Source organism: Gobius niger (assembly GCF_951799975.1).
Source record: "Gobius niger genome assembly, chromosome: 7".
Classification (NCBI taxonomy): domain Eukaryota; kingdom Metazoa; phylum Chordata; class Actinopteri; order Gobiiformes; family Gobiidae; genus Gobius; species Gobius niger.
The window spans coordinates 38,498,758-38,525,381 of NC_136858.1; the positions used below are offsets into that span (position 1 = coordinate 38,498,758).

Below are 26,624 nucleotides of genomic sequence, written 5' to 3' on the forward strand. Positions count from 1 at the left end.
AAATTTGTTTTCACTGGTTGCCTTTTCCATTCTGTTGCTGCTCTTTTGTGCTCTTTTGTGCTGTTGCAACAATGCAGCTTTCACAGTGTTAAACAAAAAGTATTCTTGTCTTAGTCCTGACATCCTTTTCCCCCAAAGTCTTTTTCAATAACGGAGAACAAAGTCTCGCTCTGTTTTGTTGCATCTAAAACAAAATGTGACTCAGAATTGCATTCATGACCAAACACTTTACTGACCAGAGGTTTAAAATAATCATCTGTTCTTTATTCACATTAGTTCAGGGACATTTGACTTGAGTAACTGGACCTTTAACTGACTGTGGCACAGTGGTTATCGTGTGGTGGAGGTTGTGGGTTGGACTCACATCCAAAAAGGTCCATTAAAGTTTGGTATTTTGTAAAATGGAGCTTCTTTCTCCTTTTCTTTTACCTTGTTACAATGTTTTTCTCTCATCAAAAGCAGACCTGAAACTGTGTTTCGACCCACTCGAACATGTAATGTTTGGATGTTCACCAGTGGCTTTTCTTTGCACAACGACAGCTCCCAAACACCTCCTTAGATCCACGTTTCCAGGCAATGCTTTCCTCTCGAGCTCTGGTGAAGCTTCATCCTTTCATTGTGTGTTTAAAACACTCGCCATAGTTCATAAAAACCACACAAGCCACAAAGTTTTTAGTTTTGTTTTTCCATTTTCTTTATTGAAACAGCTGGGGAGGGGGTGGCAGGAGCTTACAGGAGACTGCGTGAAAACCAAACGAGGAAAGTGCTTCTCTTTGGTCCTCATAGCAGGAGCTGACATGTTGCAACACCACCTTGATGGCTCGTGTCCAGAGGACACGTTGTAAACAGGAGGGGGCTCAGCACACAGCCTTGGGGAGCCCCGTGTTCAGTGTGATGGTTCTGGAGGACTTGCCGCAGCCAGTTGCACAGTGATGTGTTGATCACCAGGTGGAGCAGTTTGTGTATGAGCTGCTGTGGGATTATAATGTTGAATGCTGAGCTAAAGTCTTAAAAACACATTCTAACGTAGGAGTCCTTTGTTTCGAGGTGAGTGAGGGCTGTATGAAGCGCAGTGGAGATGGCATCTTCAGGTGAGCGATTGGACCGATGAGCAAACTGGTTTGGGTCCAGGGTGGGAGGGAGAACAGACTTAATGTGGTCCATGACGAGCCGCTCAAAGCACTTCATTAGAATTGGAGTGAGCGCGACTGGGCGAGAGTCGTTAAGGCAGGACGGAGGTGACTTCTTTGGTACCAGAATGATGGTCGTCAAAGATGTACAGAAGTATCTCGCAAAACAATGTGGACCACGAAACTGCAAATGCAGAAAAGGATGAAACGCGGCTCCGCCAAGAGAGAGAGAAGGCGCCGCTTGTTTACGCAGCGCCATGGTTACCACACCTTTGGCTTTTGGTCTGCAGCCGGACAACCTGGAAACCAAACAGCGATGCAGGAGTAAAGGATCATATTTTCTTTACCAAGGTTAGCGATACCGAGGTTTGATGCCTGGTGGGTTCGGTGCCTCTGATGTGGGGTTTTCATACATGTTCATGGCACTTGTGAGAACAGTGAGATCTAAAGGTCTAGATCTGGACTTTTCTGGGCCAATACTGGGGCTGAACCAGGTCTGCAGAAGGACGACACCATGACTGACAAAGTTCTAAACAACGACTAAGCTAAGACTCTAAACATGTGTCTATGTGCAGGTGAAGAGAAGCGACAGAGAGAAAGAGAGTTCATTCAGAGCTGCCTTTTATTTCTGCCACAGATCAGAGTCTAGTAGTAGGAGTCCATGATGCGCCTCATGCTCATGAACCTCATGCCGCCGCTGGAGCCCATGCTGCTGAAGTTACGGTACTCTCCGGGCCTCATGTACATCTGGCGTCCTCTGTACATGGGCTGCTCGTACATCAGCCAGTGGCCGTCCATCACGTTGCAGGACATGCAGCTGTTCATGCGGTAACGGTCCATGACGTTGTCACAGTCGTCCATCAGCTCGTGCATCTGACCACCGAAGTTCTCACGCTCGTAGATGCGCATGCGGTAGGAGCCGCGGTGCTGAGGGTCAGGCAGAGCACATGGTTAGGCTGGGTTAGGTGTGTGGAGTATGTGTGAGAGGTAAAGCTAAAGCAGGAGGAGAGAGTGAAGCTCTATGAAGATACAAGGCACCAGGTGCTGATCTCTTTAAGAAGTTGGACAATCAATGGGATCGACCGTCTTTTTGGCCCTCATGGTGGGTGCTGACGCTGCTGTGATACTACGCCCTACTGGCGAGGGGCGACTCCAGAAAAAACTCTATATAAAACTCTAGTTCAAGACTTTGCCTTTGCCTCTAAGAGGCGCATGGTAAACCATCCTAATTTGGTGAAGGGGAATAATGGTCATGTCTGTTACTCTAATATGTCTGTGAGAAATATGGAAGTTAAATTCTTCCTTGTGTGGCTAAAGTGCAGTGCAGTCATGTTGCTCTACTGAATATTTGTAATAATCTCAGAACTCAACTCTCTCTTGTCAGTATCTGCATATTCAGAGTGACTTCTCTCCCTCAGTCACATGACCTGAGTCTGTGCTGTGATTGGCTCACCATGGGGATCATGCGGCAGGAGCGGATGCAGCCGCTCATGCCCATCATGCTCATGTAGTCGGCGTACTCGCCCCTCCTCATGAAGTACTGGTTGCCCATGTAGTTGGAGCGGTCGTAGACCATGAAGCAGCCCCTCTCCACTCTGCAGGAGTGACACTTGTTCATGTAGGAGGACATGTCAGCACAGTCTCCACTGCAGTCCCAGGAGCGGCCCTGGAAGTTCCTCTCCTCGTAGAAGACGATCTGGAAAGAAACATCACAATAATGAATTAGTGACAGAATATTATGACACTCGAGGCTCGAGACATTTCAAATGTACTGAAAGAGCTGATGTAGTGAGTGGATCTCAGAGGTTGTGGCAGTAGAAGCTTCTGTGTAAGCTCTGGGTGAAGGTTCTACTCCCAGCTGGGCCATTGGACTGATCCTCAACAATGAAGGTCGTTTACCGACAGGTGGAAACAGGTTGAGTTTGGACTCATCAACAAGTTATACTAAAGTTTCAGCTCCATTTTGCTGGTGACTTTTGGATCCTTTGCTTGTAAATGTCGGCTCTGTAGTGTATGTTTCACTCACCCTTCCCATGTTCATGTCGGTGGCAGACATTTTGCTGTGGTTTGGTGGTTTCAGCTGTGAGCTGTTGGATGCTGTGTGCTCTCTGACTGACACTGGGGGCTTATATACACCTGGACCAGGGAGGGGGTTTTGTGTCCCAAAGTGTGGACTCAGCAGTTTCCACTCACACTCCCACTAAAGACACTTACTTGGTTTTCCAGCTGATCGTTACAATGCTGATCATTGAACCTCTTATTAGTAATAATAATGTCATTGTTCCGCTCGATTAGACCAGTGGGTCCAGCCCTTTCTCTGTAGCCAAACAGCTTCATGACTCGCATTTTAGATGCAATTAGTGTCAATATAGTAAAGTATAAGGATAAAACTGAAGCCATTTACTCTGAAATATCATCTTTCCTCCTAATTCTCTCATATTACATGTGTCTTTGAAGCATAAGTAGCTCTCGGATGTTTTGTTGCTTAAAAGTAGCTTGATGGGTAAAAGACTAATATATTATATATTATATTATTTTGACATGTTTGGATTTTATTTGGGGCTTGGAGGCTGAAAAGGAGTCCAGAAACTACATCAGTTGAGAACCACTTGTTTAGACAAAGAAAATACACTATGAGGCCCATCAGTCTATTACAGTACAATATACTTCACTAATATAGTAAAGTATGTTGTAAACACTCTAGATATTACTCTATAGAGGAACAAATTACAAATGATTCACAGACTTATTCCTCTGTAACATCAGTTATGAAATATCCATTTAACATCTACTCTATTGTTTTACTGTTTTTGTTTTATGTTTATCTTCTCATTACTATTCAAAAACAAGATGGCTGCTTAACCTTTATTAGCACATAATGCTTATGGGAATACTTTGACTCATAGTTACCCAAATGTTTGCAGATGTTCAATGTGTTCCAAACGTATCAAAGGTTTGTATAGAAATAGAGAATGTCTTTGAGCCGCTGGAATCTGCTGATCGATCTGTGGGACATTCGGCTTTAGCTTAACATGTTCATATTTTATACATAAATGTTTTGTTTCTGTTTTAGCTGAAAATTTGTTTTCACTGGTTGCCTTTTTCATTCTATTGCTGCTCTTTTGTGCTCTTTTGTGCTGTTGCAACAATGCAGCTTTCACAGTGTTAAACAAAAAGTATTCTTGTCTTAGTCCTGACATCCTTTTCCCACAAAGTCTTTATCAATAACGGAGAACAAAGTCTCGCTTTGTTTTGTTGCATCTAAAACAAAATGTGACTCAGAATTGCATTCATGACCAAACACTTTACTGACCAGAGGTTTAAAATAATCATCTGTTCTTTATTCACATTAGTTCAGGGACATTTGACTTGAGTAACTGGACCTTTAACTGACTGTGGCACAGTGGTTATCGTGTGGTGGAGGTTGTGGGTTGGACTCACATCCAAAAAGGTCCATTTAAAGTTTGGTATTTTGTAAAATGGAGCTTCTTTCTCCTTTTCTTTTACCTTGTTACAATGTTTTTCTCTCATCAAAAGCAGACCTGAAACTGTGTTTCGACCCACTCGAACATGTAATGTTTGGATGTTCACGAGTGGCTTTTCTTTGCACAACGACAGCTCCCAAACACATCCTTAGATCCACGTTTCCAGGCAATGCTTTCCTCTCCTCTCGAGCTCTGGTGAAGCTTCATCCTTTCATTGTGTGTTTAAAACACTCGCCATAGTTCATAAAAACCACACAAGCCACAAAGTTTTTTGTTTTGTTTTTACATTTTCTTTATTGAAACAGCTGGGGAGGGGGTGGCAGGAGCTTACAGGAGACTGCGTGAAAACCAAACGAGGAAAGTGCTTCTCTTTGGTCCTCATAGCAGGAGCTGACATGTTGCAACACCACCTTGATGGCTCGTGTCCAGAGGACACTTTGTGAACAGGAGGGGGCTCAGCACACAGCCTTGGGGAGCCCCGTGTTCAGTGTGATGGTTCTGGAGGACTTGCCGCAGCCAGTTGCACAGTGATGTGTTGATCACCAGGTGGAGCAGTTTGTGTATGAGCTGCTGTGGGATTATAATGTTGAATGCTGAGCTAAAGTCTTAAAAACACATTCTAACGTAGGAGTCCTTTGTTTCGAGGTGAGTGAGGGCTGTATGAAGCGCAGTGGAGATGGCATCTTCAGGTGAGCGATTGGACCGATAAGCAAACTGGTTTGTGTCCAGGGTGGGAGAACAGACTTAATGTGGTCCATGACGAGCCGCTCGGAGCACTTCATTAGAGTTGGAGTGAGCGCGACTGGGCGAGAGTCGTTAAGGCAGGACGGAGGTGACTTCTTTGGTACCAGAATGATGGTCGTCAAAGATGTACAGAAGTATCTCGCAAAACAATGTGGACCACGAAACTGCAAATGCAGAAAAGGATGAAACGCGGCTCCGCCAAGAGAGAGAGAAGGCGCCGCTTGTTTACGCAGCGCCATGGTTACCACACCGCCATGGTTACCACACCTTTGGCTTTTGGTCTGCAGCCGGACAACCTGGAAACCAAACAGCGATGCAGGAGTAAAGGATCATATTTTCTTTACCAGACCAAGGTTAGCGATACCGAGGTTTGATGCCCGGTGGGTTCGGTGCCTCTGATGTGGGGTTTTCATGCATGTTCATGGCACTTGTGAGAACAGTGAGATCTAAAGGTCTAGATCTGGACTTTTCTGGGCCAATACTGGGGCTGGACCAGGTCTGCAGAAGGACTACACCATGACTGACAAAGTTCTAAACAACGACTAAGCTAAGAGAACAAAAACATGTGTCTATGTGCAGGTGAAGAGAAGCGACAGAGAGGAAGAGAGTTCATTCAGAGCTGCCTTTTATTTCTGCCACAGATCAGAGTCTAGTAGTAGGAGTCCATGATGCGCCTCATGCTCATGAACCTCATGCCGCCGCTGGAGCCCATGCTGCTGAAGTTACGGTACTCTCCGGGCCTCATGTACATCTGGCGTCCTCTGTACATGGGCTGCTCGTACATCAGCCAGTGGCCGTCCATCACGTTGCAGGACATGCAGCTGTTCATGCGGTAACGGTCCATGACGTTGTCACAGTCGTCCATCAGCTCGTGCATCTGACCACCGAAGTTCTCACGCTCGTAGATGCGCATGCGGTATGAGCCGCGGTGCTGAGGGTCAGGCAGAGCACATGGTTAGGCTGGGTTAGGTGTGTGGAGTATGTGTGAGAGGTAAAGCTAAAGCAGGAGGAGAGAGTGAAGCTCTATGAAGATACAAGGCACCAGGTGCTGATCTCTTTAAGAAGTTGGACAATCAATGGGATCGACCGTCTTTTTGGCCCTCATGGTGGGTGCTGACGCTGCTGTGATACTATGCCCTACTGGCGAGGGGCGGCTCCAGAAAAAACTCTATATAAAACTCTAGTTCAAGACTTTGCCTTTGCCTCTAAGAGGCGCCTGGTAAACCATCCTAATTTGGTGAAGGGGAATAATGGTCATGTCTGTTACTCTAATATGTCTGTGAGAAATATGGAAGTTAAATTCTTCCTTGTGTGGCTAAAGTGCTGTGCAGTCATGTTGCTCTACTGAATATTTGTAATAATCTCAGAACTCAACTCTCTCTTGTCAGTATCTGCATATTCAGAGTGACTTCTCTCCCTCAGTCACATGACCTGAGTCTGTGCTGTGATTGGCTCACCATGGGGATCATGCGGCAGGAGCGGATGCAGCCGCTCATGCCCATCATGCTCATGTAGTCGGCGTACTCGCCCCTCCTCATGAAGTACTGGTTGCCCATGTAGTTGGAGCGGTCGTAGACCATGAAGCAGCCCCTCTCCACTCTGCAGGAGTGACACTTGTTCATGTAGGAGGACATGTCAGCACAGTCTCCACTGCAGTCCCAGGAGCGGCCCTGGAAGTTCCTCTCCTCGTAGAAGACGATCTGGAAAGAAACATCACAATAATGAATTAGTGACAGAATATTATGACACTCGAGGCTCGAGACATTTCAAATGTACTGAAAGAGCTGATGTAGTGAGTGGATCTCAGAGGTTGTGGCAGTAGAAGCTTCTGTGTAAGCTCTGGGTGAAGGTTCTACTCCCAGCTGGGCCATTGGACTGATCCTCAACAATGAAGGTCGTTTACCGACAGGTGGAAACAGGTTGAGTTTGGACTCATCAACAAGTTATACTAAAATGTCAGCTCCATTTTGCTGGTGACTTTTGGATCCTTTGCTTGTAAATGTCGGCTCTGTAGTGTATGTTTCACTCACCCTTCCCATGTTCATGTCGGTGGCAGACATTTTGCTGTGGTTTGGTGGTTTCAGCTGTGAGCTGTTGGATGCTGTGTGCTCTCTGACTGACACTGGGGGCTTATATACACCTGGACCAGGGAGGGGGTTTTGTGTCCCAAAGTGTGGACTCAGCAGTTTCCACTCACGCTCCCACTAAAGACACTTACTTGGTTTTCCAGCTGATCGTTACAATGCTGATCATTGAACCTCTTATTAGTAATAATAATGTCATTGTTCCGCTCGATTAGACCAGTGGGTCCAGCCCTTTCTCTGTAGCCAAACAGCCTGATGACTCGCATTTTAGATGCAATTAGTGTCAATATAGTAAAGTATAAGGATAAAACTGAAGCCATTTACTCTGAAATATCATCTTTCCTCCTAATTCTCTCATATTACATGTGTCTTTGAAGCATAAGTAGCTCTCGGATGTTTTGTTGCTTAAAAGTAGCTTGTTGGTAAAAGACTAATATATTATATATTATATTTGACATGTTTGGATTTTATTTGGGGCTTGGTGGCTGAAAAGGAGTCCAGAAACTACATCAGTTGAGAACCACTTGTTTAGAAAAAGAAAATACACTATGAGGCCCATCAGTCTATTACAGTACAATATACTTCACTAATATAGTAAAGTATGTTGTAAACACTGTAGATATTACTCTATAGAGGAACAAATTACAAATGATTCACAGAATTATTCCTCTGTAACATCAGTTATGAAATATCTATTTAACATCTACTCTATTGTTTTATTGTTTGTAGTATATAGTTTATCTTCTCATTACTATTCAAAAACAAGATGGCTGCTTAACCTTTATTAGCACATAATGCTTATGGGAATACTTTGACTCATAGTTACCCAAATGTTTGCAGATGTTCAATGTGTTCCAAACGTATCAAAGGTTTGTATAGAAATAGAGAAAGTCTTTGAGCCGCTGGAATCTGCTGATCGATCTGTGGGACATTCGGCTTTAGCTCAACATGTTAATATTTTATACATAAATGTTTTGTTCCTGTTTTAGCTGAAAATTTGTTTTCACTCGTCTTTTTCATTCTGTTGCTGCTCTTTTGTGCTCTTTTGTGCTGTTGCAACAATGCAGCTTTCACAGTGTTAAACAAAAAGTATTCTTGTCTTGGTCCTGACATCCTTTTCCCCCAAAGTCTTTATCAATAACGGAGAACAAAGTCTCGCTCTGTTTTGTTACATCTAAAACAAAATGTGACTCAGAATTGCATTCATGACCAAACACTTTACTGACCAGAGGTTAAAAATAATCATCTGTTCTTTATTCACATTAGTTCAGGGACATTTGACTTGAGTAACTGGACCTTTAACTGACTGTGGCACAGTGGTTATCGTGTGGTGGAGGTTGTGGGTTGGACTCACATCCAAAAAGGTCCATTAAAGTTTGGTATTTTGCTAAATGGAGCTTCTTTCTCCTTTTCTTTTACCTTGTTACAATGTTTTTCTCTCATCAAAAGCAGACCTGAAACTGTGTTTCGACCCACTCGAACATGTAATGTTTGGATTTTCACCAGTGGCTTTTCTTTGCACAACGACAGCTCCCAAACACATCCTTAGATCCACGTTTCCAGGCAATGCTTTCCTCTCGAGCTCTGGTGAAGCTTCATCCTTTCATTGTGTGTTTAAAACACTCGCCATAGTTCATAAAAACCACACAAGCCACAAAGTTTTTGTTTTTGTTTTTCCATTTTCTTTATTGAAACAGCTGGGGAGGGGGTGGCAGGAGCTTACAGGAGACTGCGTGAAAACCAAACGAGGAAAGTGCTTCTCTTTGGTCCTCATAGCAGGAGCGGACATGTTGCAACACCACCTTGATGGCTCGTGTCCAGAGGACACGTTGTGAACAGGAGGGGGCTCAGCACACAGCCTTGGGGAGCCCCGTGTTCAGTGTGATGGTTCTGGAGGACTTGCCGCAGCCAGTTGCACAGTGATGTGTTGATCACCAGGTGGAGCAGTTTGTGTATGAGCTGCTGTGGGATTATAATGTTGAATGCTGAGCTAAAGTCTTAAAAACACATTCTAACGTAGGAGTCCTTTGCTTCGAGGTGAGTGAGGGCTGTGTGAAGCGCAGTGGAGATGGCATCTTCAGGTGAGCGATTGGACCGATGAGCAAACTGGTTTGGGTCCAGGGTGGGAGGGAGAACAGACTTAATGTGGTCCATGACGAGCCGCTCAAAGCACTTCATTAGAATTGGAGTGAGCGCGACTGGGCGAGAGTCGTTAAGGCAGGACGGAGGTGACTTCTGTGGCACCAGAATGATGGTCGTCAAAGATGTACAGAAGTATCTCGCAAAACAATGTGGACCACGAAACTGCAAATGCAGAAAAAGGCAGAAACGCGGCTCCGCCAAGAGAGAGAGAAGGCGCCGCTTGTTTACGCAGCGCCATGGTTACCACACCTTTGGCTTTTGGTCTGCAGCCGGACAACCTGGAAACCAAACAGCGATGCAGGAGTAAAGGATCATATTTTCTTTACCAGACCAAGGTTAGCGATACCGAGGTTTGATGCCCGGTGGGTTCGGTGCCTCTGATGTGGGGTTTTCATGCATGTTCATGGCACTTGTGAGAACAGTGAGATCTAAAGGTCTAGATCTGGACTTTTCTGGGCCAATACTGGGGCTGGACCAGGTCTGCAGAAGGACTACACCATGACTGACAAAGTTCTAAACAACGACTAAGCTAAGAGAACAAAAACATGTGTCTATGTGCAGGTGAAGAGAAGCGACAGAGAGGAAGAGAGTTCATTCAGAGCTGCCTTTTATTTCTGCCACAGATCAGAGTCTAGTAGTAGGAGTCCATGATGCGCCTCATGCTCATGAACCTCATGCCGCCGCTGGAGCCCATGCTGCTGAAGTTACGGTACTCTCCGGGCCTCATGTACATCTGGCGTCCTCTGTACATGGGCTGCTCGTACATCAGCCAGTGGCCGTCCATCACGTTGCAGGACATGCAGCTGTTCATGCGGTAACGGTCCATGACGTTGTCACAGTCGTCCATCAGCTCGTGCATCTGACCACCGAAGTTCTCACGCTCGTAGATGCGCATGCGGTAGGAGCCGCGGTGCTGAGGATCAGGCAGAGCACATGGTTAGGCCGGGTTAGGTGTGTGGAGTATGTGTGAGAGGTAAAGCTAAAGCAGGAGGAGAGAGTGAAGCTCTCTATGAAGGTACAAGGCACCAGGTGCTGATCTATTAAAACATGGCTCCCAAGAATATTGCGGTTTCTGAAGATATAGTTTCTCCTGAAACACTGAAAGTGGTATTATATTTGTAATTGACAAATTCAGAAGAGGTTTTTTTGCCCATTTTAGGGACATGCTCTCTAAGAGGCGCATGGTAAACCATCCTAATTTGGTGAAGGGGAATAATGGTCATGTCTGTTACTCTAATATGTCTGTGAGAAATATGGAAGTTAAATTCTTCCTTGTGTGGCTAAAGTGCAGTGCAGTCATGTTGCTCTACTGAATATTTGTAATAATCTCAGAACTCAACTCTCTCTTGTCAGTATCTGCATATTCAGAGTGACTTCTCTCCCTCAGTCACATGACCTGAGTCTGTGCTCTGATTGGCTCACCATGGGGATCATGCGGCAGGAGCGGATGCAGCCGCTCATGCCCATCATGCTCATGTAGTCGGCGTACTCGCCCCTCCTCATGAAGTACTGGTTGCCCATGTAGTTGGAGCGGTCGTAGACCATGAAGCAGCCCCTCTCCACTCTGCAGGAGTGACACTTGTTCATGTAGGAGGACATGTCAGCACAGTCTCCACTGCAGTCCCAGGAGCGGCCCTGGAAGTTCCTCTCCTCGTAGAAGACGATCTGGAAAGAAACATCACAATAATGAATTAGTGACAGAATATTATGACACTCGAGGCTCGAGACATTTCAAATGTACTGAAAGAGCTGATGTAGTGAGTGGATCTCAGAGGTTGTGGCAGTAGAAGCTTCTGTGTAAGCTCTGGGTGAAGGTTCTACTCCCAGCTGGGCCATTGACACTGATCCTTAACAATGAGGTCGTTTACCGACAGGTGGAAACAGGTTGAGTTTGGACTCATCAACAAGTTATACTAAAATTTCAGCTCCATTTTGCTGGTGACTTTTGGATCCTTTGCTTGTAAATGTCAGCTCTGTAGTGTATGTTTCACTCACCCTTCCCATGTTCATGTCGGTGGCAGACATTTTGCTGTGGTTTGGTGGTTTCAGCTGTGAGCTGTTGGATGCTGTGTGCTCTCTGACTGACACTGGGGGCTTATATACACCTGGACCAGGGAGGGGGTTTTGTGTCCCAAAGTGTGGACTCAGCAGTTTCCACTCACACTCCCACTAAAGACACTTACTTGGTTTTCCAGCTGATCGTTACAATGCTGATCATTGAACCTCTTATTAGTAATAATAATGTCATTGTTCAGCTCGATTAGACCAGTGTCCAGCCCTTTCTCTGTAGCCAAACAGCTTCATGACTCGCATTTTAGATGCAATTAGTGTCAATATAGTAAAGTATAAGGATAAAACTGAAGCCATTTACTCTGAAATATCATCTTTCCTCCTAATTCTCTCATATTACATGTGTCTTTGAAGCATAAGTAGCTCTCGGATGTTTTGTTGCTTAAAAGTAGCTTGATGGTAAAAGACTAATATATTATATATTATATTTGACATGTTTGGATTTTATTTGGGGCTTGGTGGCTGAAAAGGAGTCCAGAAACTACATCAGTTGAGAACCACTTGTTTAGACAAAGAAAATACACTATGAGGCCCATCAGTCTATTACAGTACAATATACTTCACTAATATAGTAAAGTATGTTGTAAACACTGTAGATATTACTCTATAGAGGAACAAATTACACATGATTCACAGAAATATTCCTCTGTAACATCAGTTATGAAATATCCATTTAACATCTACTCTATTGTTTTATTGTTTTTGTTTTTTGTTTATCTTCTCATTACTATTCAAAAATGAATTAATTAACTTGAATTAATTAATTTTTAGTGAGTAAATGCTTTATTGTCATTGTACATGTGTACAGTGTGTATATTATGTATCTTGTGTATCGTGTGTACAGTGTGTACAGTGTGTATCGTGTGTACAGTGTGTATCGTGTGTAGGGCTGCAACGATTAATCGATAAAAGCGATTAACTCGATTAGTAAAATGCTTCGAACATTATTTTCCCGCTTCGATTATTCGCTTTATTAATATTTCTCATTAAAACCGCAGGAAACGGGGCTTACGCGCCCGGAACCTTAAGTGGCGCTTGTTTCCACACGGCCGCTTCCCAAGAGCGCAGCTCTATGGTTGTAAACACCAGAGCGGAGCTCACTGTGCTAAAACTCGTAGCCGGGCAGAGCCAGGTAGCAGAGCGGAGAACCAGGCTGTTGTTCAGAGCGTGGTGTCCTGCACTGGTCAGCTATATGAGCACATAATGCTTTTGGGAATACTTTGACTCATAATTACCCAAATGTTTGCAGATGTTCAATGTGTTCAAAATGTATCAAAGTTATGTATAGAAATATAGAATCTTTGAGCCGCTGGAATCTGCTGATCTACAGAGCCTCTCGAGAGTATTCATACACCTTGAACTTTTGCACATTTTGTCATGTTTACAGCCCTAAACATAAAGATTTTATTTTGATTTTTTTACTGAACGTTCACACACAAGTAACAGACAACTGTGAAGTGAAAGCAAAATGATACATGATTCTGTTAATTTTTTTAAAATAGAAAAGTGAAAAGTGGGGCGTGCATAAGTATTCATACAGCATGAATGAATACTTTGTGAACCCCCTTTTGCTGCAATAACAGCAGAAAGTCTTTTGGGTTTGACTCTACAAGATTTGCACATCTAGAAACTGAAATTTTCGCCCATTCCTCTTTACAAAACAACTCCAGCTCTGTCACATTAGAAGGAGAGCGTTTGTGAACAGCAGTTTTCAGACCTTTCCACAGATTTTCAATAGAATTTAGATCAGGACTTTGACTGGGCCATTCTAACACATTAATATGTTTTTATTGAACCATTCCATTGTAGATTTATCTTTGTGTTTAGGGTCATTGTCCTGCTGGAAGGTGAATCTCTGCCCCAGCCTCAGTTCTCTTGTGACTCCAGCAGGTTTTCCTCCAAAATGTCTCTATATTTGGCTCCATCCATCTTCCCAACTATTCTTACAGTCTCCCCAGTCCCCGCTGAGGAATAGCAGCCCCACAGCATGATGCTCCCCCCCGTATATCTGACACTGGGGATGGTGCACTCAGGACCATGAGCAGTGTCAGGTTTGCTCCATACATAACGTTTGTCTCATCTGACCAAAGCTCCTTCTTCCACATGGAGCTGTGTCCTCCATATGACTTCTACAAACTTCAAACAGGATTTCTTATGGCCTCCTTTCAATAATGTCTTTCTTCTTCCACTCGTCCATGAAGGCCAGATTTGTGAAGAATACGACTTATAGTTGTCCCATGTACAGATTCCCCCAGCTCAGCGGCAGGACTTCACAGCTCCTCCAGAGTTATCTTGGGGCACTTGGTTGCATTTCTGACCAGTGCTCTCCTTGTTTGGTCTGATAGTTTAGGTGGACGGCCACGCCTTGGTAAGTTGGCAGTGGTGCTTTACTCTTTCCATTTCTGAATGATGGATTGAACAGTTGCTCCGGGAGATGTTCAAATCTTGGGAAATCTTTGTATAACTTAAGGCTGCTTTAAACTTCTCCACAGCTTTATCCCTGACCTCTCTGGTGCTCCTGGACCTTCATGATGTTGTTCAGTAACCGACACACTCCGACCACAGCTCTGAGGGCCTAAAAGAACAGCTGTAATTATACTGAGAGTAGATTACACACAGGTGGCCTCTATTTAATGGTTAGGCCAAGGTGTGAACATTCTGGAGTCATTAGGAATGTTTTAAAGGCAATTTAATGCACTCAGAAAATGCTGTATGATACTTATGCACGCCCCACTTTTCACTTTTCAATTTTTTGAAAATTAACAGAATCATGTATCATTTTGCTTTCACTTCACAGTTGTCTGTTACTTGTGTGGGAACGTTCAGTAAAAAAATCAAAATAAAATCTTTATGTTTAGGGCTGTAAACATGACAAAATGTGCAAAAGTTCAAGGTGTATGAATACTTTTGAGAGGCACTGTATGTGTGGGACATTCGGCTTTAGCTTAACATGTTAATATTTTATACATAAATATTTTGTTCCTTTTTTAGCTGAAAATGTGTTTTCACTCGTTGCCTTTTTCATTCTATTGCTGCTCTTTTGTGCTCTTTTGTGCTGTTGCAACAATGTAGCTTTCACAGTGTTAAACAAAAAGTCTTCTTGTCTTGGTCCTGACATCCTTTTCCCCCAAAGTCTTTATCAATAACGGAGAACAAGGTCTCGCTTTGTTTTGTTGCATCTAAAACAAAGATTAAATCACTCGTCATAGTTCATTACAACCACACACGCTACAAAGAGGTCGTTTTTACATTTTCTTTATTGAAACAGCTGTGTAACAAACGGCAGCAGGGGTGGGAGGGGCTTACAGGAGATTGTGTGAAAACTAAACGAGGGAAGTGCTTCTCTTTGGTCCTCATGGCGCAGCGCTGACATGGTTGCAGTACCACCTCTTGATGGCCAGGGGGCGACTCCAAAAGACACTCCAGTGATTCCAATGAAGACTTTGCTTCTCACAAAACCAAAGACATTTAAATAACTCCAGACGGGACAAAAGGCCCGTTAACGTGGCAACCACGGTGGGCGAGGCTAACCCCTACGCCACCAATGCACAACCGGAGCAACAGTTCACTGATTCAATGGCAGAATGTGAGATACACTCATGGTTCTAAGTCTCGGTGTCTCAGTCAGGATGTAAATGATTTGAAATGTCTCGAGTCGTGTATCAGCGTCGTTTTCTCCGTTCATTCCCAGGGTTCAGTGGTTTGTTTCGCTGTATCACTGTCCCATGATCAACCAAGCGTGGTCATGTCGTGTTAAAAAGTACAGAAATACTGTTTAAAGCAGCACTAAGTAACGTGTTTACCTTAATAAACCCTCCCCGTAGTTGTGTTTATGGGATGAGTGGAGGGTCTTTCATCGCCCCCTGGTGTCTCTGGCCAGAAAACCATGTTTGCAACTTGACTGCCACCGGTCCGGAGTCACCAATACACACTAATGGAATCACGAAGAAGAAGAAGCTAACAGGCTAACGGGCAAAGCTAACTGTGGGCTAACGTCACTTTAAACAGTATTTACAGCCAAGTTTGAGTGAAAAAAAATATTTCTATTGTATAATTGGATGCACAGTAACCCTCTGTCCCTTTGTCTTTCCTGTCAGCGTAGGATTTACTCTCCAAGACAATAAGTTAAAAAATCGTAACTTGCTACGACACCTGCAGTTGCGCTTATGGCCTCTAGGGGGAAGAGTTACTTAGTACTGCTTTAAAAGAAGGAAACAAATGTTATATTTGATAGAAATGGAAGCGAATGACGTGTTTGAGGAAAATCCATGTTTCTCCTTTAAAACTGAAATAACATTTGAAAAACTGCAAGAACTTTACTTTCTTGCCGGAATAGCCGTTCGTTCCAACGTATTACTCAGGCCATGTCCTGTCTAGAGTTTCATTTAATATCTTTGTCCCTGGCACTGCTTAAAAGCCTGGCTCCAAAGAAGAACCCAAAGCTGCTCTGACCCATGTGGCAGCGCTGGGCTGGGCATCACATTTTTAACCATAGTGTCAATGTCTTCGAATGACCGGCTCTGGAGCACTGTGGGGGCTCGTAGCCGGCCCGCCCACCCCTCGAGGGCGGGGCTTCCCTGCCTTCTTGCCCTTTTAAGGAACTCTGTAGGAGGAGCAAGGTGTGCCATGTTAATTCCACAGCTCATTGCTATGAACGGGGCTGAATGGCTGAACCGTCTATGGGGAAAACCAGGAAGTCAAACTGCTGGAAACTTTGCTTCAGCTGTTTTAGATCAATATTACTTTTTCTAACCAATAAAGACGTGTCAGATAGTGATAACCCTCCTGGAAACGGAGGGGTTTGAGCTACGTTGGCGGGAGCTTCGTGCCCCTGGTAGGGTCTCCCAGGGCAGACAGGTCCTATAGGTGACGGGTCAGACAAAGAGCGGTTCAGAAGCCCCTCATGAGAGACCAACAGGTTAGAACCATGAGGTCGTCCTTCTGTGGACCCACCACCTGCAGGAGGCGCCATAAGGGGCTGGTGCAGTGTGATTCCATGACCCGGCAACGGACAAGTGGAAGAAGATGGATGGATGGATGGATGGATGGATGGATGGAAGATTATTATTACCAAAATCATATGAAAAGCATAATATTAAGCCTAGAAAACTCCATCCAGTTTATTGACTCCAGTGCTTCCGTCGACCTCACAACGTAGCCCTCAAAGTGACATGCAGGTAAACTGAAATAAAGTAGTAAATGGACCAACCCAAGCGACCCGAACCTTTGCATAAAACCTTAAAAACCTGCCTTTAGATCATTCTGGGCCCAGTCTAGATGCTTCAGTGCAGATGCCTCTTGTTCCACAGTGGTCGGGTTTCCACAACTCACTTCTGGACACTTCGAGTCTGTCACAGCTGTTGGAATCTGCTGGTACTGGTGGTTTCATGCTTGATTTTTCTCCCGGTCATCTGTGGTTGTTGGTGGTCATTCTGTTGGTTATTTGCAACAAACCGTGTCATGGTTCTGTGTTCCCATCCCAGAGTCATTGCACTTTCAAGATGGCTGAATCCCACGCTTTCATCAGGGGTACTACTAATGAAAAGTTAGTTCTAATGATGTTTTTTAGCTGTATTTTGAACATAACACTATTTGTGAGTGATGCCGTTTTGATGCTCTAACGTGTGTGCAGGTGCTGAACAAAGGAAACAGAGAGGAAGAGAGTTCATTCAGAGCTGCCTTTTATTTCTAGCACAGATCAGAGTCTAGTAGTAGGAGTCCATGATGCGCCTCATGCTCATGAACCTCATGCCGCCGCTGGAGCCCATGCTGCTGAAGTTACGGTACTCTCCGGGCCTCATGTACATCTGGCGTCCTCTGTACATGGGCTGCTCGTACATCAGCCAGTGGCCGTCCATCACGTTGCAGGACATGCAGCTGTTCATGCGGTAACGGTCCATGACGTTGTCACAGTCGTCCATCAGCTCGTGCATCTGACCACCGAAGTTCTCACGCTCGTAGATGCGCATGCGGTAGGAGCCGCGGTGCTGAGGGTCAGGCAGAGCACATGGTTAGGCCGGGTTAGGAACTGGAGTGTTTTTGAAAGCTTAAGAGAGTCCCTCAAATCAGAGACCTTGAATACATGAAGTTGCTCTAAAGTTGGACATACATATGAACGTTACTGTCTGCTCTGCGTGTCTGGAGTGCCGTCATGTTGCTCTACTGAATATCAGATCTCAACTATCTCTTGTGAACGTCTCCTGAGTCTGTGCTCTGGTGCAGTATTTCAGAGCGCTGAGGAGATACTACGGCACTCAACTAAGATACTAGGCTTTTAACCGTGAATGTATTTCAACCAGAGATGTGTGAGGTAACACTGCTGATGATGGTGAAGTTCAGGAGAGCAGACTGAGCTCAGAACTATCTATACAAGATGCTTTAATGTACTGCTTTAATGTATATCTCCTCTCAGTTGTGACCTGAGTCTGTGCTGTGATTGGCTCACCATGGGGATCATGCGGCAGGAGCGGATGCAGTCGCTCATGCCCATCATGCTCATGTAGTCGGAGTACTCGCCCCTCCTCATGAAGTACTGGTTGCCCATGTAGTTGGTGCGGTCGTAGACCATGAAGCAGCCCCTCTCCACCCTGCAGGAGTGACACCTGCTCAGGTAGGAGGACATGTCGGAGAAGTCCCCGCTGCACTCCCAGGAGCGGCCCTGGAAGTTCCTGTCCTCGTAGAAGACGATCTGGAACCCAAAAAAACATCACAGACAGAATATTACTCAGTTCTTTTACTACAGACTTTAAGTTTGAGCTAAAATTCTTGGCTCAACACAGACTGTCGTTTAAGTAAAAGTAAAAGACGGCTTTAGAACTAGCAGCTGCTTCTAGTGAGCTTCAGTCCTGGCTGTGCAGTGTCCGAGGTCCACTCACCCTGCTCATCATGTTCATGTCGGTGGCGGACATCTTGGTGTTTTCGGCGGTGGTCAGCTGTGAGCCGTTTGCTGCGGGAGACTTGGACCGTGGTGAGCTGCTGTGCCCACGGACTGACCCTGCGGGGCTTTTATACACCTGGACCGGGGACAGGGGTTTTGTGTTCCCAGAGTCCGGACTCAGCAGTTTCCAGTCACGCTCGCGCTCACAAAGGGTTAACAAAGGCGTACGGGGGGGCATGCGTGCAACAAAACACGCTCTGTACGCCTCACGTGGACTTCACTCATCAATGAAGCCGACGACTCGTTACTACTGCAGTGTGTCACTATCATCTGCACCAGCACGGAGGTCGTATCACAGCTCAGACACAAAGAGAGTCAGATGAAAATACTTGTTCACTTGTTTTATTGAAGACTTTTAGCTTTGCCTAGTTTTAAACCAGTTTCTCATTGTGTTTAAAAATGGTTCCTAGACACTGGACATGCATCAGTGTCAGTGAGTCAGGGTTCTACACAACCTTAATTATAGAATATAGAATATAACCAATAAGCCAAAGTAGATGATGAGGTGTTAGCATTTGGAATGGCCTGGAAGATCCAAACAATTAAAGCTAGTTAAAAAGATGTCTAAGTGTACTGATTATCAAGAGCTCAGGACGGCTAAAGTAAGCAGTTACTTAACCCCTTAACTCCCACCTGAACCGAGCACATTTTCTCCAGTTTGGCTTTAGCCCAATACAAAAGCTTCTGGGAAAAAGGCGAGAAAATAGCAACAAAACGGAAACGGAAACGGAAACAAAAAGTGATGAAAAATTGATGAAAAAGTGGCAAAAATTAGACAAAAATGTGACAAAAATTTGATAAAAACTGACAAAAAATGTGACAAAAAATGACAAAAATGTGATAAAAAATTGACAAAAAATGGACAAAAATTTTACAAAAAATGACAAAAATGGGACAAATATTTGATAAAAAAAAATACCAAAAATGTGGCAAAAAATGACACAAATTTGATTTTAAAAAATGACAAAAAAATGACAAAAATGTGACAAAAAAAGACAAAAAAAATGACACAACAGTTACAATAATGAGTTAAATACCCAACAAAAAATGATGGAAAAAAAAATCTGATGACGTGAGGAAAAAGGTCCTCTCGGTTCAGGCGGGAGTTAAGAGGTTAAAGCTACAGTGTGCAACTTTTTATGTAAAATTAAAAAAAACCTGTTGTGTATTTGACCCTTCAGTGACCCAGCGACTGTATAGATGCAGACGGCATTGTGTCATAGAAGGGGGCGTGGCCTCGCCAAGGGGGGAAACACAATCTTTTGGGAAACACAATATTTCACTGTTTTAGCCATTTTCTGGTGGAAAATAAACTTATTTATCTCATACAAATTACGTCCAGTGTAAATCGGTTTTCTCACAGCAGATTGTTCTGTAGAAGTGAAAAAACGGCAGTCATAGCAAGCGCTAGCATTAGCACGCTGCTAACATGTAGCATCAAGTTTTTCTGTCTTTGTATCTTTATTTAGCAGAAAACTATATTCATAATTTAGTGTTCGTTAAAGTAGTTTTTGAATAATTAGAGAAAGTTTACATTTTTTAAACTGTTTTCAAACATGACCATATATGGGCGACTCCAGAGATGCGTCTGTATCTGTAGTATAAAAAACAATACAATGATAAAGCAAAGATCATAAATTAAATGGGTATTTCTCATCTGTTGTACATTTTGCAATAGTTTCATCATAATCGGACACACTTTATTTTACACATTTAGTACAATGTAATCTGCTTTGTAACAATCTGTAATAACTATAGTACCTGTGTTTACATACACAATGTAACAATGTAGTACTTTAGAGGTACATAATGTAATAAGACATAGACATGGGGTTATGGTTTGAGTTAAAGTCTTAGGCTCTTATTTCTTATTACATTATGTTCCTCCAAACTACATGTTATAACCCACAGGTGTGAGTTATTACACATTGTTATAACACGTGACATTGTACTAGATCAGGCGTTTGTACGAGTATCGCCTGTACTACAAACTAGGGAGGGGCGATACCACATTTTTTGGAATCGATGCAATACCGATACTTTTGGGGTCTTTTTTGTCGATACCGATACTGGTCATTTCATATGTGAATGTATTTCAATCAATATACGTCTCTAAAACTGGTTATTTTATATAAATAACTGCTCCATTAAAATTATATTACTTTAACTGGTTAAATAAACAATGTTAATGTGAAATTAAAAACATAAACAACATTTAAAATTAATACTTAAATGACAAACAGCACCTAAACCAGAATGATCTGCCTGGCTCAGCTCTGTTTTGACTCAGAACAAAGAAATAAATCATCCTTTTGTGTTGATAATCGCTGCCACGCCTTCCTTTTACATATGCAAATTAGCATCGATACTTTTTGCCCAATATCCATACTTAAAGAGGGGGTGTTCTGCTTTTGTCAGCCCCATAGCACCAGTCTATATCTCACTACAATGATGACAAACCTTCTGTTGGTCTGTAAATGCAGTAAATTAGAATAACTGCCTTGTATAAAATGTCTCTCTCAAAATGGCTGTAGTGAATGTCTTGAAATAGGCCTCTGTCTCTTTAAGAACCTCTGAGCCTTTAGACACGCCCCCTCCACACGCTGTCTGTGGCATCAGTGGGGAGGGGGTTCTGCTGAGGAGCAGTGGTCGGTTACTCGGCTGGTGACCAAAGCTCGGAGGCGTCTCCAGGAGGTGGGGGCGTTCCTAGGAGGACTCGGGCAAACCTATCCCTAAAATGGCCGCCATCAGAGTTTTTACAGATTACTCAAAATGGCCGCCGTCAGAGTTTATACAGATTACTCAAAATGGCCGCCATCAGAGTTTTTACAGATTACTCAAAATGGCCGCCGTCAGAGTTTATACAGATTACTCAAAATGGCCGCCATCAGAGTTTTTACAGATTACTCAGAAATACGTGAATGTGCCAAGGCAACACTTCAGCCATGTTTTTAATGAGGGAGTGACAGAATAACATGATGGAAAGCTGGAAAAAGTCCATTTTGCAGAATACCCCCCTTTAAAAAGTAGCCGTTTGGTATCAATATATCTATACTTTGGTATCGATCCGCCCATCCCTACTACAAACTAATGAAATTCTGGACTTTCCAGTTAAATGAAGGTCAAAAAGTAGTTGTAGTAGGAACTAATTAAAGAAATACAATATTCAAACGTCTTTTACCTTCTTTGTAAATTGTATATTTTCTTTATTGGGACCAGAAACTGTTTTAAAGGTTGTTTTTTTTTACTTTTTGGAAGGTATTTTGACATTTCATCAGTCGAAAAGCCTTTGTCTTTGCTCGTGGTAAAGTCCACGATGACCCAGAAGCTTTGGTGTGTTTAAGAGTGCGTTTGTGCCGCTGCCGCTGAACTGAAAGGCTGTTTTGTTTTAGAGTTTTGTTTTTGTTTTAGACCCTCAGCGGGACACGGTGCCTTTCCACAGCTTCTCACATAACCGGACAATATTGTAGAGAGTTAAAAAGAAGCAGGAGAGGATACACAAAGTCAGTGACTCAGTATTTTATTGTATTTTATTGTATTTTATTGTATTTTATTTTCCTCTCATTATGTTTCCCAGGTGTGGATGAGCTCTGGGTGATTTCAGCCTCATGGCCCCCACAGCGTCACATGAGCTTTCAGTGTTATTGTTGTGAACTGTAGGAGCATCAATACAATTATGTTCTGCTCTCTCCCCCTTTTTCTCTTTCTCCCTCTCTCCATGGCTCCCCCCCCCCCTCTCTATTCCCGTCTCTCTTTCTCTAACTCTCTCTCTCTGCCCCTCCCTCCCCTCTCACCTTCTTTCCTCCTTTCTCTCACTCTTTCTCCCTCTCTATTACTCCCTGTTCCCTCTATCTCCCCCTTTCTTTCTCTCACTTTCGCCCCTCCCTCTCTCTCCCCTCTCCCTCTCTCCCTCCCCCCCCTCCCCCCCTCCCTCAGCGCCCGGGGCCTCGGTGTTAATCTCAGGTGTGCTGTTACCTGCCCACTCCGCTCCGGCAGCTGCAGCAGGTACGTCCTTCTTCACTCCTCTTCAAATATACAGTATCTCCCACACACGCCATGACTTTCAGATCCTACTATTGAGTCACGCTAAAGCGCCACAGACGCCTACGAAGCATCAGCAGCTGTGGGTAACCATTTATTAAACGCAACATCTGGAATCACATTATTACAGTAAGATGATTTGCTGGTGGAAGCGTCTGTTTAACGGTGACTGGGATTAACTGAGCCAGAGCTGCACAGTTTTGAAGAAAGCTAAAAGCAATTTAAGTGTATCATTTTAGATCATGTTTGTAGAACTGAAACTGCAGGGTTTGCAGCTTTTATACATGACAAGATCCAAAGAAGAGGTTAGAAAATCACGAAGGCAGGTATAATATTCTTTGCAAGCAACAAAATGTCCCCGTCTCCTGTGTCTCAGTATCAGAGGCGGGTAGTACTCAGTTTTGCACATTTACTTGAGTAACTTTTTGAAGTAATTGTACTTGTGAGAGTGGTTTTACAATATGGTACGTTTTGCTTCTCCCTCTCTCCCTTGGTCATTTTTTGTCAATTTTAAAGTTATTTTTTTGTCGTTTTTTTTAGTAATTTTTGGTCTATTTTTTGTCAATTTTTTGTATTTTTTTTGTTATTTTTTGTCCATTTTGTGTCATTTTTTGTCATTTTTTTGTCATTTTTTGTCATTTTTTGGTCAATTTTTTGTCATTTTTTTGGTCATTTTTTTGTCTTTTTTTGTCTTTTTTTGTTTTGTTTTTTTGTCAATTTTTGTCATTTTTTTGTTATTTTTTTGTCATTTTTTTGTCATTTTTTTTGTATTTTTTTGTATTTTCTTGTCTTTTTTTTGTTATTTTTTTGTCCATTTTTTGTCTTTTTTCTTCTTTTTTGTCCATTTTTTGTCCATTTTTTGTCATTTTTTTGGTCATTTTTTGTCAATTTTTTGTTATTTTTTTGTCCATTTTTTGTCAATTTTTTTATGTCAATTTTTTGCTTGAGTAATACTACACTGAAGTATCTGTACTCTTACTTGAGTAAAAACAATAGTTAGTCTTTCTTGATACATACAATAGGATTTTTTTTTTGGGAAATATATTTGAATATCTTTGGCAATACTTGGATTTTTGCATAATTTCCTTCTGTTTTTCATCATTTATGTCATGACTGAATCGTATATATGACTTTTTTTTGTTTTTTTGCTAAAGTGTGTACACCCACCTCTGCTTAGTACAGGTTTAGTGTATCTTAAATGATTTTTGTTGGGGAGATCGGGGCTGGTTGTCCCATTTCTTTCCACAGCTCCTCACCAGAACGTCCCACAGGAGTCACACTTAAAGCCACACCGCGTAGAATTTTACCCAACTAATACAATTGAAATATAAGCATTTACTTTACGTCAGATATTTTTATCATTGAAAAATACCACATAAATGTCCAAACATGTGCCTTTGCTGTGAGCGGCTCAGCTCTCCTCAGACATGCCCGGAACATGACCGGGAGGGGGTTCGTCTCTGTGAGTAAAGTCAGCAGAGTTTGAGATTCTCGTTCAAATCCATTAAAACATGTTCTGTCTCGAGCTGGTCATGAAGAGCACAGTCCAAAATGTTACGCAGTGTGCCTTTAAAGTAAAGCTCCTTGATCTGAAATAAGTATTTCTTCCTTTTTTTAAATATTTTACTGCAATAAATAGTTACTGAACGTCAAAAACAAGAGAATTGACCCCATTCGTGGGTTAAGTTTTGTCTATAATTGTCAACCTTAAAGGGATGTTTCAGGATGTTTGACATAGGGCCTCATTTCCTCGTTATCCAGAGTGTTGCTGATTTCTGGAGATATTTTTTGTGTGTAATTCATGCAGTTCTTATGTTTGAAGAGTTTCGTGGCGCTAGGCTAGTGCAAGGCTAGCGCATGTCTATGGTATCAGCTAGCCTGCATTAAAAACAGTGTGACCCGCTCCACAGAGCACCTGAGGCAAATCACTGATAACACCAGACTAACCATGTTTGTTTGTTTGTTTACATTATTGTCCCCGTAGGGAAATGTGTCCTCTGCCTTTAACCCATCCTTCTATGCCGCTGGGGCGACCCCTAAGGAGCAGTGGACCCGTCCAGGCTGGTGGTCAGAATCACCTGGCTGGAGAATTCACCTATTGTACATGTTTTAAGTGGAAGGGGAAACCAGAATACCATGCAAACTCCACACAGTAAGGCCCCGTCCTGGTGGGAATCAAACCCGGGACCTTCTAGCTGTGAAGCGGAGGCACTAACCGCTGCCCTATAAATGTCTGTGTCCATAGAGTCATGTTTGGAATATAACTGACCTGCATCACATGAATGAGCGCATTCTGAGGGACTATTTTCTAGCAGATCACTCTGCCGCCGTGTAGCTTAGACAACCACGAAGCTGATGCTGCTCAAATATAAGGTATTTTAACCTCTTCACTCCCGCCTGAACCGAGAGCATTTTCTCCAGTTCAGCTTTACCCAAATCCTGTAGGCCAGTGTAACACCTCATTTGAAAGACCTACAAAACTAAATTGATCTTTTTCCTCACGTCATCAGATTTTTTTTCAGCACTTTTTTGTCGGGCAGTCGTCTCGTTTCTGTCAAATTTTCGTGACTTTTTTGTCACTTTTTCGTCAAATATTTCGTTTTTTCCTCCCAATTTTTTTTGTCATTTTTTCGTCAGTTTGTTTCACACTTTTTTCACATTTTCATCCTTGTTTTCGTCTCAGTTTTGTCGCTATTTTCACACCTTTTTTCCAGAAGCTTTTGGATTGGGGTAAAGCTGGAGAAAATGTGCTTGGTTCAGGTGGGAGTTAAGGGGTTAAATGCAAAATGGTTAAAATGACTCTATGGACACAGACATGTATATGGTTAGTCTGGTGTTATCAGTGATTTGCCTCAGGTGCTCTGTGTAGAGGTTAGATTTTTGGCCCGAGCCCGACCCGACATTCGGGCCGGGCCGGGCCGAGATTTCCCGCATGAGAGTCGGGCTCGGGTCGGGTCGGGCTCAAGTTTTTTTTTTAAATTTTTTTTTTTAATTAATGGCATTATAATCTCTAATAAAAATCTATCTAGGCGGAGTCTATTGGATACAAAATGTGGCAATATGCAATATAAAATAGAGGAGTCCGGGAGGGAGGTGGTGCAGGTGCGGGGGGGGGGGGGCGGGCGCAGCATGGTCAGGCTGTGATACCGGCGCCACACAGAGAACATCACTCTAAGCTCTTTCTCTCAGGACAGCGTTTCATTAACAGTGGATAAATCAGCAGTTTGGTTCCTGTTACTGCGTAAAAGTAGCTTTTGTAGAGCGCGATGTTTATGAAACATCAAGGAGGAGGAGAGAGAGATACGGAAAAGAGGAGACAGACACATTGAGCTGCGGCGCTGGCTGCTCCGCGCCGCGTACGTCTCTGCCCCCCCAGGTATGTGCGCTACTGCTGCGTGCACGTATGCCGTGCGCGTAGCCGCGTACCTCGCAAACATGGTGCTGCTGTGCAGATGCACCTATCTGAGCCTTAAATAAATCATTATTTACATCGGGTTTGTTTCGGGTTCGGGCTGACAATTCACGTTAATTGCTCGGGTCGGGTCAGGTCGGGCTTTATAACCGCGGGCTCGGGTCGGGTCGGGCTTGATTTTTTGGGCCCGATCTAATCTCTAGCTCTGTGGAGCGGGTCACACTGTTTTTAATGCAGGCTAGCTGATACCATAGACATGCACTAGCCTAGCATTAGCCTAGCACCACGAAAACTGTTCAAACATAAGAACTGCTTGAATTACAAAAAAAATATTTCCAGAAATCAGCAACACTCTGGATAACGAGGAAATGAGGCCCTATGTCAAACATCCTGAAATATCCCTTTAATTTAGTAATATCAGGCCACCGTTCTTCCACACTGAGACATGTTCTTACCTGAGCTTAGACGAGTTGATCTGTACCTGTCCAGTCTTTGTGCCTGTGGAAGAGCTCGGTCGCTTCTAACTTCACCCCCGTTTGGAGCCATAGGAATACACTGGGAGAGGCCAAATGCTAACGA

The 26,624-nt window shown here is 43.4% G+C and overlaps 5 protein-coding genes across 5 annotated transcripts in view; 1 reads left to right on the forward strand and 4 right to left on the reverse strand.

Annotated features, from left to right (window-relative positions):
• The window catches only part of LOC306965536 (sodium channel protein type 4 subunit alpha B-like), a gene marked incomplete at its 5' end in the record, with an annotated part of 98,794 nt that overhangs the window by 63,213 nt on the left and 8,957 nt on the right, over positions 1-26,624 (forward strand). The window lies entirely within an intron of this gene.
• On the reverse strand, positions 1,776-3,186 carry LOC306965203 (gamma-crystallin M2-like; the record flags this gene model as incomplete). The annotated part of the gene is made up of 3 exons (XM_079559455.1): positions 1,776-2,057; positions 2,584-2,826; positions 3,157-3,186. The coding sequence occupies 3 exons, from the start codon at positions 3,184-3,186 to the stop codon at positions 1,776-1,778; spliced, it is 555 nt and encodes a 184-aa protein (XP_079415581.1).
• On the reverse strand, positions 6,009-7,419 carry LOC306965994 (gamma-crystallin M2-like; the record flags this gene model as incomplete). The annotated part of the gene is made up of 3 exons (XM_079560621.1): positions 6,009-6,290; positions 6,817-7,059; positions 7,390-7,419. 3 exons carry the CDS (start codon positions 7,417-7,419, stop codon positions 6,009-6,011), a joined length of 555 nt encoding a protein of 184 aa, XP_079416747.1.
• Positions 10,217-11,610, reverse strand: LOC306965993 (gamma-crystallin M2-like; the record flags this gene model as incomplete). The annotated part of the gene is made up of 3 exons (XM_079560620.1): positions 10,217-10,498; positions 11,008-11,250; positions 11,581-11,610. 3 exons carry the CDS (start codon positions 11,608-11,610, stop codon positions 10,217-10,219), a joined length of 555 nt encoding a protein of 184 aa, XP_079416746.1.
• LOC306965991 (gamma-crystallin M2-like) lies at positions 17,361-18,563 on the reverse strand (the record flags this gene model as incomplete). Its single annotated transcript, XM_079560618.1, has 3 exons — positions 17,361-17,642; positions 18,101-18,343; positions 18,531-18,563. 3 exons carry the CDS (start codon positions 18,561-18,563, stop codon positions 17,361-17,363), a joined length of 558 nt encoding a protein of 185 aa, XP_079416744.1.